This window comes from Sminthopsis crassicaudata, chromosome 2 (assembly GCF_048593235.1).
Source record: "Sminthopsis crassicaudata isolate SCR6 chromosome 2, ASM4859323v1, whole genome shotgun sequence".
NCBI lineage: Eukaryota > Metazoa > Chordata > Mammalia > Dasyuromorphia > Dasyuridae > Sminthopsis > Sminthopsis crassicaudata.
This window is the reverse complement of record NC_133618.1, coordinates 334145612-334160381: the sequence shown is the minus strand read 5'-3', so window position 1 is coordinate 334160381 and position 14770 is coordinate 334145612. Positions and strand designations below refer to the sequence as shown.

Sequence of the window (14770 nt, the reverse complement as noted above, 5' to 3'; positions counted from 1 at the left end):
ACTGTACCACTTAGCGCTGCCAGTTTGATATATTTATAATAAAAACCACAAGTTAAGGAGTGAGAAGTACATTAAGCAGCTCATAAATAATTTTCATCTAAATCCTAACATCCAACTTTATTGTCATGAAAAATATGCCCTGTACAAAAGATGTATTAGATGCAATGTGAAAAATTAAATACCCAAAGTAATGCTTTGTTTTGTGGCCAACTTTCTCCAAAATTCTGTTTTAGGCATAGAACTATATAGTATCTCAAATATTTTTATGACACTTTGAGTCTAGTTAAGATATAATTATTTCATTTGGATTTAATTAAAGAACACCTTAGATTATTTTAAAAATGTGTGAATTAAGAACTTTGTTAACTTATTCTATTGAATTACAGAATAATCCTTTTGCCAATTTACCTATAATCTCACTCTGGCATCAATTATTTTTCCTAATGATTGACATGGAGCACATTAATCTCCCACACAGACCAAGCTTGAGAAGCATCAAGGCTTCATTTGCCTAAACCAGCCCATAATTTAAAATTTTGCTTAATATTTTTTAATGAGAGGTGAAAAATAGTTTGGTGGAAAAGCTTCAAAATGAAGTCTCTTAAAAAGTGATTCCCAGCAAGTAACTGTTTATAGGAACAAATTTGATTTTGAGCAGGGAATTTTTTACTTAATAATTGGTCTAAAAGTTATCGAATGAACCCCAATATTGGTCAGTGTGGTATATTCTTTTAAATCCTGACAGTTTTGGTGTCTTTATCTCATATATGTTAGCATGAAACCCCAGCTATAAAAGAAAGAAAGAGAGAGGGAGAAAGAGAGAGAAAGGAAAAAGATGGAGATGAAAGGACAAACCAATTAGATTTGGTGTTACCAGCCAGCGGAAGTTTAGAAAAAAAATCACCGAGTGAAATCGTACATTTACTCTGAGAGAGTATCCTTTCACATTGCCTTCTAGGTGATCTCTGAGCTCCTCCAGCTTTCGATGGAGCTACATGTAAACATCAGAAAATGAATTGAAAAAGCAACTTGTTCTATTTGCATTTTTTCTTCTTTTCTTTTCAAGATAAGATCATAGTATTATACATTTCTCACTGCCTTTGGCAAAACATTTCATGACATCAAAGTTCTTTTGTATAACACAAGCATACATGTTAAATAAACCAATAATTTGGAGATCAACATTGTATTTTGTTTACTTATGAGAAGCTTTCCCCCCCAGCAGTAATAAAAGGGAAATAAATATAATAACTGGCCAAATAATTTCCCAGGTACTTACTCTTTTAAATTTTCTTTTTTTTTTTTTTTTTTTAAGAGGGAAGAAATGACTTTTCCTCCCAAAACACTGTTGTAGGCAGGCAATCCATATTAAAATAACAAATTGATTGGATCCTACATCTTTTGTTGTCAAATACATATTTATGTATATACATGTTCACAGTGTATATACATGAAAATATCAGTAAACATACACTTACAAATTGTTGTAAAATACATTCAAAGCTGAAATCAAAATTACACCCACACACCCACACCCACGTACTGCCCTCAACAACCACTCTCACACAATATTCAGCATACCGTAGATGCTGTTGTAACTATAGGTACTGTCTTTCCTTTCCATGAAATCTCATTATGTCACCATCAGTAATTTCAATAAAGGTCTCTCATACATATACTGTATTTTTTTCATTCAAATTTTAGGATGACTCAAGGTAAAAGTTTATACTGGCTAATTTCCCCCAAAATAAAAAGGGAGAAAGAAAAGAAACCTCACAGATAGACAATGAGGAATGTTCCAAGTGCATCACTGTGACACACAAACTTCCATTTTTTCTAATGGAATCATTTTAAATGGCTTTGTTTCTGAATTCTAAATAACATTTCCACAAAAGATTTGCCCGCTGTATAGCAGTGTTAGAGAACAAAGAGGATGGCTTGTCCTGGAACAAAGGAGACACACACACACACACACACACACACACACACACACACACACACACACACACATCAAAAAGGAAATTAACATAAAAATTAAGTGAAGATCAAACTAAGAAGGCAGGGAAAGGGCAGGGGGCAGAAATTGGTATTTCTTAAATTACTAAAAGGAAATAAGGTGAGGGGAGAAAAAGGTGAAATACTGAAATAGCTTAAATTAGGCTATAAGATGGCTTTCGAATTTTGTCATTACAGTTTCATTATAGTGATTCTGGCATTTAGACAAAATTGATAAACATAATACATAGTTTAAGAGCAAATTGGGGTGGGGTGCAGGGCAGAATTTGATTCTTATAAATGTATGCTTTTATATATATATATATTTAAAATTTTGCAAATTCATTACCTAAAATTTTTGGTGGCAGCAGTGGAAGTGACTCTAGGCTACCTTGAAAAGTGTTTCTTGATGAGAAATTTTTTTTTGCTTTTGTACCAAGTCTAGATGGTAGAGTGGTGAGTGCCTGATTTCAATTAACCAAATAGAAAGGGAAGGATTTGGCAAAATAGTGCCATTAGATAAGAAACTTTAAGTTGCCTCTTAAAAGATTACACCCAAATTGTAACAATTTTGAAGTACGACTGTTTTGGTTGACCACTAAAAATACTCTATACACTATAAATACACTATAAATAAAAGTGGCAACATGTTTAAAAATTATAAGCTAAATAGTAAAATCATTCTTATTAGTGTCAAAATTATCCCTTTTTCTTAGTTACTAGGCAAAAATAATAAATGAAGCTCTTTACTCTTATAATAATTATGTTGATGGAAAAGAACTACAATTAGCATGAGTATGGCAATATTTACTTTTTGCTAAAAAAGAAAAAGGGGGAGAACATGTTCTGAAAATGAATCAATCGGTTTTCTGTGAAACAGGCACTTAAACATACAGTGACATCAATCAGAGGAACGGTTTAATCTGGAGCCCCAAATTATAGGCACCTTGAAGGAGGCTATTGCTCCCTTTTGTTTGTGGTGCCATTTCAAAGCTAGTTATTTGGTGGCTTGCCTTCAGCTGGTTGCTCTTATGTGTAGCTGAAACAAAAAATAATATGACCCAACAGCCAATAAAAATATTGAAATTAAAACAAACAAACAAACAAATGGGATGGTGGAAAATGGAAAAAGCCTCCTCCCACCCATCCCACCCTCCCAAATAGGAAGAAGGAAGTATAGGCTATAGACAAAATTTTGCCCCAAAATGTTAGAAACATATTTACTTTGAGGGATCCAACTCTACTAGCAACTCCTTTGCTTTCATCCGGCCGTCTAATTTGCTACAATGAGGGAAGATGGGTAAAAAAGACAGAAGAATAAAGAAAAAGTGAACTTAAAAAAATTTCTACACATTAGTTAGCAATACATGCAAAGACATTAGTTGAATCTCTGAGGTACCCCTTTGAAAAGCTAGAAGAGATTTTACTTTAGCTAATACAAAGGTTTCATGCTCTCTGAAACAGCTGTGCCCTAGATTTGCTTTTAGCTGGTTTTAGAATAGTAATAATTTGGGAGCCTTGGCTTCAGAAGCTGAATTCACTCAAATGCTCTTCTAAGCTGGGAAAGAAACACTTACTTTTTGGCTAGCTGGGGACTTCTCTTGTGACAGGACTTGATGAGACATTACATCTGGACTTGGCTTACAGAAAACAAGGAAATACTAAGGCATCTATGGAGAATAAAACTTTCCATTGACTATGCTCAATGCATTAGTCTCCTGGTCCAAGATTAATATCAGAAAGCATCAATTGTGTTATTAGAAACATAAGGGTCCTTTAAATAGAAAGTCAGTCTTGACAAGGTAATATAGTAAATCACTCTGGCTTGCTAACACAAGCACTAAGGTTTTTCAGCTGCCATTAAGTTTCCCAATTAAACAATTGTGCTGCCCGACTAGAAAATTTTAATGCCAGACCAACATTAGATATAATCACTCCCTTAAATCTTCCTTGCTAGTTCAGTTAATTTTCTTCCATGTGAAACAATCTTTTATTCCTATCAGATAAAATGTGTGTGGAAATCAAATTAAATTACTTTTCACACATCATTACTGAAACATATAAAAAACTTCCTGAGCACAAAGTTTTAAATGTATTACATCAATTAGGAATTCTTTAATTTTTATTGAGATTCTAATCTGAAGCCTTGCTGAAAATAAACAACTCTCCTAGCTAATGAAGGCAAGAAGTTTCAGAAATTGGTACTAAATTCCAGATTAAAGGTGATCCAAATTAATAATCAGTTTTATGGTTGTGCTGTTACAATTGGTTCACATGATTTTTCAAAGAGTATTATTATAAAATAAATGTGATTCCCACAGCTAAAATCTAAAGAAACTCTTCAATTTAATTCAACAAGCATTTATTAAATTCCTACTGTTTCTAATGCTACTAGGGACTGCTAGGTATTGGGGATATAAGCACAAAAGTAAAACAATTTCTGCTCAAGGAGCTATTTTTTTGGGGGGAAGGGGGCAACATATACATGGAAAACTCAATTTAAAATAATATATAAAGTAATTTTTGGGAAGAAGTAATAAGTAACTGGAGGAATTGAAAAAGGCTTTTTCTAAGAATTGACACTTGAGCAGAGTTTTGAATAAAGGTAAGATGTTTATGTAGTAAATCTCAGGAGAGAACATATTCCAGCCATAGGGGCAACCTGAATAAAGGCATGGAATCAGGAGAAGGAATCCTGTATCCAGAGGAAAGCAAATAGGTCACTTTGGGTAGAATAGAGAATATCTGAAAGTTAGCAATGTGCAGTAACTCTGGAAAATAAATTTGGAGCCAGAATATAAAGGACTTTAAGAACTAGCCAGAAGAATTCATATTTTATCTTACAGAAAAGAAGTAGCAAGTTGTTGAGAAGGAGAGTAACAACACAGTAAGACCTGAGGTTTAAGAATATCATTTGGGCAGCTAGTTTTACAAAGGATAGACTGAAGAAAAGCTGGAGGGAAGGAATTAAATGAGTTTGTCCAAATGAGAAGAGATAAGGGCCTGACTATAAGTAAGGGCTGTTTGAGTGGTAAAGTGACAGATGTGAGATATAGAGGTAGAATCAATAGGAAGTAGCAAGTGATTGGATATGAGATATATGAAGTTAAAGAGTTGAGGTTGACTGAGATTTTGAACCTGAATGAGGGGGAGAATGCCTTCAATAGAAATAAAGTTAAGGGACAGGGTAGGGTTCTCTTTTACCCTCTGTGGAAAGAAAACAAGTTCTGTTTTAAGATGCTGAATTTGAGATGCGTAAAGGACAATTTTTTTTCCTAGTAGTATCTGTTAACTATGTTACACTTTGAGGTTTCTGACAAACAATATAGGGAAACCTCAACAGAAGTGTCTTAGAATGAGATTTATTGTTGAACAAAGCTAAATAATACTAGAAATTGTAATGTTAAAGAAATGACACAATAGAAAATTATGTTCAAAATGCCATAAATTTTGTTTAAAGATTTGTTATTACTGTTCTTTGAATATGTGACTTCATTGACCTAGGTATTTTTCCCACTAGTAGAGATCAAAAATTATGTTTTCATCTTGGAGGATTCTTGTTTAAAGTCTTCCTTATTGTCTAAAGATCATATGCCCAATATTATAGAGACCATTCTCTAGGTCTTTTTACATTTCACAGGAACTAATTAAGTCCCTTGCACTTTGATATAGCAGACAGTGTTGAATTTAGGACCAGTAAGAAATGGATTTTACTTCTGCCTCATGAATTAGCCATCAAATTGAATGTTATAGTCTAGACAACAGATACTTTTCATACGTTTAGTTTTTCTTATGTGGATTACTAGGTTGATCACTTTGAGGATAATTCACTGAGTTGTTCCTTTTTTTGTTGTAGGGTCTGATAAACTCAGTATAATACCATTTGCAAATAGGAACATCTAAAAGACCTCATCATTTTCTGAAAATTCCAACTGGATCTTGATATAGGACATGATTATGTTCATGTGATAATGGCAAACATCTTGGAAAACATATCTTTATGTCTCACCTTATTTTAATAATCTCTGTAAATAATTATCAAATGTCTCCTTTTTTAGTTATGGCTTTAGATATTAAGAAAGTAGATAATAGGATATCTGATTTTCATCAAAAAGGACATTGAAGCTTTGCAAAAAGTTTATGATACAACAAGTTAACTTGGTCATTAATGAACTGCTTTTCCCTTTACTAAAAAGGGCTTTTCAATTCAACAATTCAATTCAACAAATGTTGATTGATTACTCTGCTAAACACTATATTCCGTGCTGGGGATAAAAAGAAAAAAAAATAGAGTAGTTTTACACTTTTAATTATGAAGAAAATTAGTTGTAAAATAACCATTGGTGAGTATGAAAATAAAATGGTTATTATGATACACAAATATGAAGGATAAAATATCTCCTAAGGCCTCTCACAACAAACTTACTTATTTCAAACACTATTCATTTCAATGCTCTATAATGAAAAGATATTCTCCAATTATCTCACATTTTATAAGTGAATTTTTCAGGTAGGGATGATATGAAGCAGAACAACATGAACTGGCTTATTTAGGTTTACAAAGAAAGTCAGTGCTGATGCTAGAAATAAAAGCCATGAACTTTTCTATCAGAGACAGATAGAAGTAACATTCTCTAGAATGGCTAAAAGACTGACATCTGTGGAAGAAGTAACTGAATCAGGAAAAATTTTTTAAAAAATATCAGCCAATCACAGATTAAGAAACTTGGCACAAATAAAGATGCCAATTTATAGAGAAACAAAAAGGAACATGTTTGTTGTTAATAATTATTAAAGTTTATTAATTTATTGTAAGATTTGAAGTTTCATTGAAGACTAAGACACGAGCTATAGTGTCAGTTTAAAGAGATTTAGGAAACAGCTGATTTGCCTTTCAATGGTTTGCAAGCAATTAGGTACAAGCAAATAAGTCAGAGAACAGTTGAAATCATTAAAGAATGAAAACTTTAGAAAATCAATGTGATTTTCAAAGCAAGTGATGGCTATAATCCACTACTCTATTGATTTCATGAACTGGTTAAACAGGAAGATAACAATAAGTTCTAATAGAGAAACTTCATAAAGAATTCTTTCTAAGAAGCTGGGATTGAAAAAGAATGGGAAAGGGCATTAATAGATTTTGAAAAATAAAGAGGAAAGAAGTTAAGCTCAAACTGAGGAGGGGAGCCCTGAAATTCTTTCTCTCTCTCTGACTTTTGAGAATGAACCATGAGATAAAGCACTTGAAACTCCTTGAAGGAGATATTCTCCTTGAACCTTGTCTCTATGAGAGACTATCCCAGGGAATCAGATAAAGAAGCTTATCTAGGTGGGGCTATTTGAGTCAGGAGCTGGAGAATTCCAACCCTGTTGAATTGAAGAAAGACTCATTCAATTCTATTCAATTCCAGCTCAAGCTGAAACCCAGCCCCATCAAGAGCAAAAACCTCAGCTTGTAGCTAAGGCTTCTCTTATAAAGAGAGTCAATTTTAAACTCATTCCTTCCAGAGGACCTAATATGCCATGCCAAGGAAACTCTCTCTTCCTGGCATAGCAGCAAACCTCTGCCTGCTGAAATGACATTCTTTTTCAGCGTTACCCTCTCTTAATTCTCTCACTTAAGACTTTATACCTCTCTGTCAGGATTTCTCTACTAGAAACTTTACTTCTCTGCCAAGACCTTGCCACTAAGAAATTCAGTCTTTCTATTCATGCATAGCAAAGGCTGACTTCCCAATGCCAATAATAAACTTTTTTATCAGTCTACCTTTTCGAGTTCATAAATTCCTTTATGAAGGACCTCAGTGCCGCCAGAAGGGGGTTCCCACAACTCCCTATCTTGCACTGGATCCTAAGGGGGTTTAGGGGAACCAAACCTCTTCATTTGGTTCCCTGAACCCCAAACCTGTCACTTAACTCATCATTTAACTCCCTGACCACCAGGAACCCTAATCTCATCATTTTGGTTCCCTAAATCTAATCTCATCAAAACTACTTAAAAAACTCCAAAACATTGGAGTAACACTGATGTCCTCATTCATTCTATATTCAGCTCCCAATTATCTGCAGTAGTGGAGAATAAAAATAACTTGAATAAGTGAAATATAAAGTTAATACAAATGCTTTCTTTAAAATTAGCAGTTTGATTTTTTTTGCTTTCTTCTTTAAAAAATATTTAATTTTTCCAGAAATTTACCTAATTTAATATCCTCCAGCATGACAAAACCAGTTCAAACTTCCTGAGTTATTTAGATTGTTGTAATGTTTTGTCAATGTGGGTGTTTCTACTACAGATTAAAATCTTTTAAATTTTTCAAAAAAAAAAAATTTAATTTTTCCCAATTACATGTAAAACACTATATGATGTTGCTTTAAAATGCTGAGTGCCGAATTCTCTCTCTTCTTCACTTTTTCTACTCCCCCTATTGAAAGGGCAAGTAATTTTATAATTATACATGTGCAGTCATGTAAAACATTTCCATATAAATCATGTTTTTCTTTTTGTTTGTTTGTTTGTTTTAAAAGACCAAAAAACCCCTCAAGAAAAGTAGAGTTATAAGAAAGAATGTTTAGATCTTTATAATTGGGGAGAATGATTCAGGAGATGATAGGTAAATTCTTTCAATTTTTATTTAATCCTCTGGTTCTAGAATTTTTGGGCAGTTTTCCTTGAGAATTTCTTGAAAGATGATGTATAGGCTCTTTTTTTGATCATGGCTTTCAGGTAATCCAATAATTTTAAAATTATCTTTCCTGGAACTATTTTCTAGGTCAGTTGTTTTCCTAAAGGAGATATTTCACATTTTCTTCTATTTTTAAAAAATTATTGTGATTTTGTTTTATTGTTTCTTGATGTCTCATGGAGTCAGTTTCTCACATAATTCTAATTTTTTTTTTCTTTTTTTTTTTTGCTGAGGCAATTGGGGTTAAGTGACTTGCCCAGTGTCCCACAGCTAGGAAGTGTTAAGTGTCTGAGGCCAGATTTGAACTCAGTACTTCCTGAATTCAGGGTTGGTTCTCTATCCACTGTTATCTAGCAACTGCACAATTCCAATTTTTAAGAAATTTTCTACAGTAAGCATTTGTACCTCCTTTTCCATTTAGTCAACTGTCCTTTTTAAGGCAATGGATTTAACCAATGGAATAAGGCAGTGAACTCTTGTGCCCCTTTTACCAAGTTGTTGACTTCTTTTCAAGATTTTCTTGTATACTCTAATTTCTTTTGCCAGTTTTCCTCTAGTTCTTTTACTTGATTTTAAAGTCTTTTTGAGCTTTTCCAAGGAATGCTTTTTGGGCCTGAGACCAATTCACATTTTTCTTTGAGGTTTTGGATGTAGTTATTTTGTTGGTGGTGGGTTTTTTGTTGTTGTTATTTGCTCATTTTCTCAACCACTTTCTTGACTTTTAATTTTATATTAAAATTGAATTCTGCTGCTGTGGTGGAGGCAATACTGTTCCAAGTTTTTGGTTTTTTATGCTGTTTTAGGAGTTAGGGGTTTAGAATTTTTCTATTCCTCCAAGATGGTATAATATAAGGAGAAATGTGCTCATGGCTTGCCTGACCTCTGCATGACCAGAAGCACTCTTTTCTGCCCTGGAACTGTGACCAGGGATTCTTCTTTCCTGCATCCATATGCTAGTTTCAAAGACTGAAACAGAGTATAGGCAATGAAATAGTCTTGCCAAGCAAGACGTTCCCTGGATTGTATTCACAGTCTTTCCTATATTCATGTTGTATCTGACTCTTTGTAACTTCATTTGCTTTTTTTTTTTTGCAAAGATATTAAAATGGTTTGCCATTTCCTTCTCCAGAATATTTTACAGATGAGAAAACTAAAGCAAACAGGATTAAATGACTTGCGTATGGTCCCATAGCTAGTCAGTATATGAAGTTATTACATGAACTCAGAAAGATGAATTTTCCTGACTCCAGACTTGGCATTCTATATACTGTACTTTCTAGCTGACTTGACCTTTCCTGATGATCTTCAAATTTGTCTTGAGTTGGAATATCATTTCACCTGACTCTACTCTATGCCTCTCTAGAATTTGGTTTGAGGTACTTAATTTCAGTTTTTTGCAAAAGTTGACTAGGTAGAACTGAATATTTCAAATTTTATTTCTTTGTTTCTTCTCTTGGTCATATTGAAGAGGTTTGCCAAAGTGAAACAGACAATAGGTAGCCAACAGAAGGAAGAAAATAAGCAATTAGTAGGTCTGAATAATTCATAATCTATATAATAAATCTCATAATAATTAGGAGGAATTAACTTTATATATAGTTTTGACTTAAAATTGATTATTTGGAATTTGAACTGCATATTACCATAAAAAACATATTGTAGCTATAACTATAATTAGGTTCTTAGGTTAGGTCAATTTAACTCAATTGAATTAAACAAATATTTATTAAGCATTTAATGTGATAATACATTAAAGTAGGTACTTGGGATGCAAAGATAAAATGTGATATTTAACCTGCCTTCTAATTCTAAAAGAATTAGAACTCAATTTTTTTTTTTCCTGAGGCAATTGGGATTAAGTGACTTGCCCAGGGCCACACAGCTAAGAAGTATCAAACATTTGAGACCACATTTGAATTCAGGTCCTCTTAACCTCAGGCTGGTGCTCTATCCACTGCACTACCTAGCTGCTCACATCAAAATTTCTTTAAAAAAAAAAAAAAAGATAAAATATAATAGTTCCTGTCCTCAAAGATATTACATTTGGCAAGAGAGGGAGAAATGGGGCTGGGCCATAAGTATGATCAATATACAGATAAGTATAAAATAAGTTGGATCATGATGAATATAAAGGAATAATCCAAACAAAATGTTTCAGGAAGATTTGAGGGGAAGAGAGTACTTTTAGCTTAGGAGATCTTGAACTCTATTACAAAGGAGTAATTAGAATATTCTACATTCTTATCTCTTGGCTCCTTTCTCTATCCTTTTTAATATTAGTGCCTTCTCTCAGAGATTATCTCCAATGTATCCTATGCATATCTTGCTAGTTTCCCCAATTAGATTATGATTACCTTCGGAGCAGGGATTTTTTTTTTTTGGGGGGGGGGGCTTTTATTTTTATCCCCAGAACAGAGTACAAAGCAGTTACTAGTTGAGTAGATCAAAGGTTTTATAAGTAAAAATGGCACCAGAGATGGTTCTTGAAGGCAGAAAGACTCTGAAGAGCAGAAATGAATGTGAAAAGATCTTCATGAATGTACAAAGGCAGAAGCCTCTGGGAATTTAGGAAACAGTTTCGTTTGGATGAAAAGAAGAGTTGGTAAAGGGGAACAATATGAAATAAAGCTAGAAGATTAGACTGACATCATTCTGAATAGATTGTATTTTATACTAGAGCTAACAGGAATCCTGAGAAGGGGATCTATAAAAGCCTATTTAACCCAGAATTTACAGGGATGAAATACAGGGTTTCATGCCTTTATTCTCATTCCTCAATATAGTAGGATCAGGAACTTATCCTCCTTTTCCTTTCAGGAAATGGGGAAAGAGGCTCCTCCAGTTGCAAACTATAAATTAGTGCATAGAAATGAGTGAGAGAAGGGGTGCAGTAATTTTTTTTAAAAGGATGATATATGATGTATATCTTCCTAGTAGACAAACTGATATTCTGAAAACTCCAGGTCACTTCCCCTTTTGCTCCTTTTCTTCACTGAGCCCAGTTATTCATGGTTAGCAATCAGTTTCTCTTCTTTTTTGGCCTGCTGCAAAAACAGAACATAGTCTAACCCTATTTAAAATAAGCAAAGAGAGCTTTTCAAGTTAATTTTTAAAATAATTATTATATAAATATTTACATATTTATATACATAAATTAATAAAATTAAATTAACAATTTAATAACAAGAATAGAAAATGGATACTAAAAAGGTAATATAAAGGAAAAATTTAAGACATTCTCCTAAAATTATATATATATATGAAAAGATGATCTTTAACCATATGGAATTATAGGATACTGGTTATTAGAGGAAGGTTGGTAGGAATAAGGGGAATTTCCAATGACTGGCTGAAAGCCTCAGCCACACCACTGTGACCTAGATAAAAAAGCAAGATGAATCCCTCTTCTAAGGTGAGCTTTAAGAAAAAAATAATAGTTTTTCCTTTTTTTTTCCTCTGGAAGCATGAAGAAATGAGATGTGAGTGGCTTGGGAATTTCTCTTTCTTTCCTCTTGCTTCTCAACTATCAGCAAATAGTGTCTTGCACTAAGACATATGTGTCATCAAAAGGGGACAGCACTGATGCTCAGCTCCATGGGAAGTTCTACAATCCAAACAAATTCCAATATGCTTTTTTTCCCAGTTGAATATTTGCTATTCCCCCAAAAATCAGCTAGTTTTTTTGAGGGAACATTTCCCTTATATTTTCATTTCTGGAAAGTTCTGTTCAAACTTGAGGAAGGCTCAAGCATTGCCCTGTCTAATGCCTCTTCCAGTTCCTTAGAGTCCCAACAAAACCACATAGTACAATTCTTAATGAATTTAATGCCCCGCAAAGATTTTCAGAAGTCCATTCACTACAATTTCAAGATGATCTTAAAATTAACAATCTTTCCTGAGGGTTCAGATCCACCAAAGTAGGTGGGCATAAAGATTATATTCCCACCCAATACAAAGTTTATAAATATGTGTGTGTGCGTGTGTATGTGTACACACACATGCACACACGTACACATTCAACAAAAAAACAATATTTTAAAAATAGTATCTGCATGACAGTTGTTAGGGCCTAATTCCCCTCTGATAACAACTAGGAAAGAACAAAAATCTCAATGTAAATTAAAAAACAATAGGAAAAATAGAAAAAAAGAAAAGAAGAAGAAAAAATCAGCTTACCCCCAAAGAATACAGTATAGTCCTAGATAAGCCCCCAGCGAATGCTGAAATTTACCAATAAGGATTGGGGATTTGGGATCTGACTAGGACTTATCCTTTTTCCTTCAGGCAAAAACCCTAATTGTTCTGGGAGAAAATACCTCTAATGAATTTTCTTGGGAAGATAAGCAATCCATAAATTTCTCCAATGAGTTTTTATTTCAGTTTCAAAAGAAGACCCAGAGGGGGAAAAAAAATCCAGTGAGTTCTATAACACACATGGTATCCCAAATTAATTCAACCTTTATCCTTTCACCTTAGGAAATCCAGATTTCAAGGTACTCTATGGATTTGTACTCTGAAACTATTGTACAAGAATCTTCAGTACTGGGTTCTGCTAGTAGTCTGTCACAATAACTCAAAGCAAAGCCATATACTGAAATGGCATAAAAAAACAAAGTAGCAACAAATTGTTCCAATGAATCTGGGGCACCCTTTCCCACAAATAAATACAACATAATTAGAAAGGATGGATGTGTATATTGGTCATAAATAGAGAGACAAATGTATGGAATATATGAAATGTAGTTCATGCATATCTGAAGAATGATATTTCATGCCTCCACTGCTGCAGGATTATGAATCCTTGCACTAATTCTAATGGTCATGGGATCACATTCTCTGCTGAACCCTCCTCCACTGTTTAAAGCTGCGTGTTGCTTGGTTTTAATCTCAACCATCTTTAGCTTCTCTAACCACCAACATTCCATCCTCTATTCAGCACTTGGGGTAATTTTTCTAAAGCATAGATCTGATCATGTCACTTCTCTACTCAATAAATTTGGTTACTCATCATCTCCAGGATCAATTAAAAAGTCCTTTGTTTGGTATTCAAAATCCTTCATAATCAACCCTCTCACTTTTACTTTTCTAGTCCTCTTACAACTTATTCTCAAATGTAGTAATACTAGTTTCTTTGCTGTTACACAAATAAGATACATTTTCTTTCTTAACTCTGAACATTTTTCTCTCACTGTCCTCCATGACTAGAATTCTCTCCCTTCACCTAGTGGTTTCCCTGGCTTTTTTCAAATCCCAACTAAAATCCTACTTTCTCTATGTAGCTTTTCCAAAAATCTTACTTTTACTAACTTCTATCTTTTTATTTTTCATTATCATATTTACCATTTATACTACATATAGTATACTATTTGATTTATTTTACATAGCTTGTACATTTTTGTTTGCTTGTTGTTCCTCCCATTAGATTATGAGCCCTTGAAGGGTAAATTTTGTCTTTTCCTCTTTTTCCCCCAGTGCTTAGCACAGTGCTTGGCACATAGTAGGTTCTTAACAAATGCACTGTGACTTCTAGATATCCTGAAATCTTAGCTTAGGCTGACTTATACACTTTTAGAAAGAACACCATACCCTAGAACCAGCATCAATCTTGGCTCTGGGGCCTGCCGTCTCCAAAGCAAGATCCTAGCTCCAAGCACCACAACTGTCTTCATTTAGAACTGTAGCTAAGCCATTTCCAAAGGATACTGACTTGTATTTCTGTTGCAAGATGCCATTGCTAAAAGGAAAGAATGAGAGGCAAAAGGGTAAAACAAAGTAAATTCTCTTGTCAGAACTCACTTTAGAAGAGGGTCAGCTTGCTATTTATTCTAAACCAAAGCTTCTTAAATAATGGGTCACAAAAAATTTGGCAACAGTAAAAGGTATCAAATAATCAAACAAGATTTAAATCTTTATGTTAAAATAAACAAGCACATCCATCTCATTAGTATGCAAATCTGTTTTCATTTTTAATAACCTGTAAAATTATATATACATACTAAAAACTATTTTAAAATAAATTTCTTTATGCTTTATTATCGGTAAATCTTTGATTTTTATACCTATTTTTTATGCCTATATACCTGGGATCATAT

The 14770-nt window shown here is 33.5% G+C and overlaps 1 protein-coding gene across 13 annotated transcripts in view; it reads right to left on the bottom strand.

Annotated features, from left to right (window-relative positions):
- Nucleotides 1-14770, bottom strand: part of GPHN (gephyrin) — a 762070-nt gene that overhangs the window by 244356 nt on the left and 502944 nt on the right. For 5 of the 13 annotated variants that reach the window (XM_074290409.1, XM_074290414.1, XM_074290410.1 and 2 more), the window contains one exon: nucleotides 3220-3276. The exons of 6 other annotated variants lie outside the window; for them this stretch is intronic. In XM_074290409.1, coding sequence (XP_074146510.1) covers nucleotides 3220-3276 — 57 coding nt within the window. Of the gene's footprint in view, nucleotides 1-919; nucleotides 992-3219; nucleotides 3277-14770 lie in introns of all 13 variants that reach the window. 2 more of the 13 variants (XM_074290421.1, XM_074290423.1) reach the window with 2 other exon arrangements.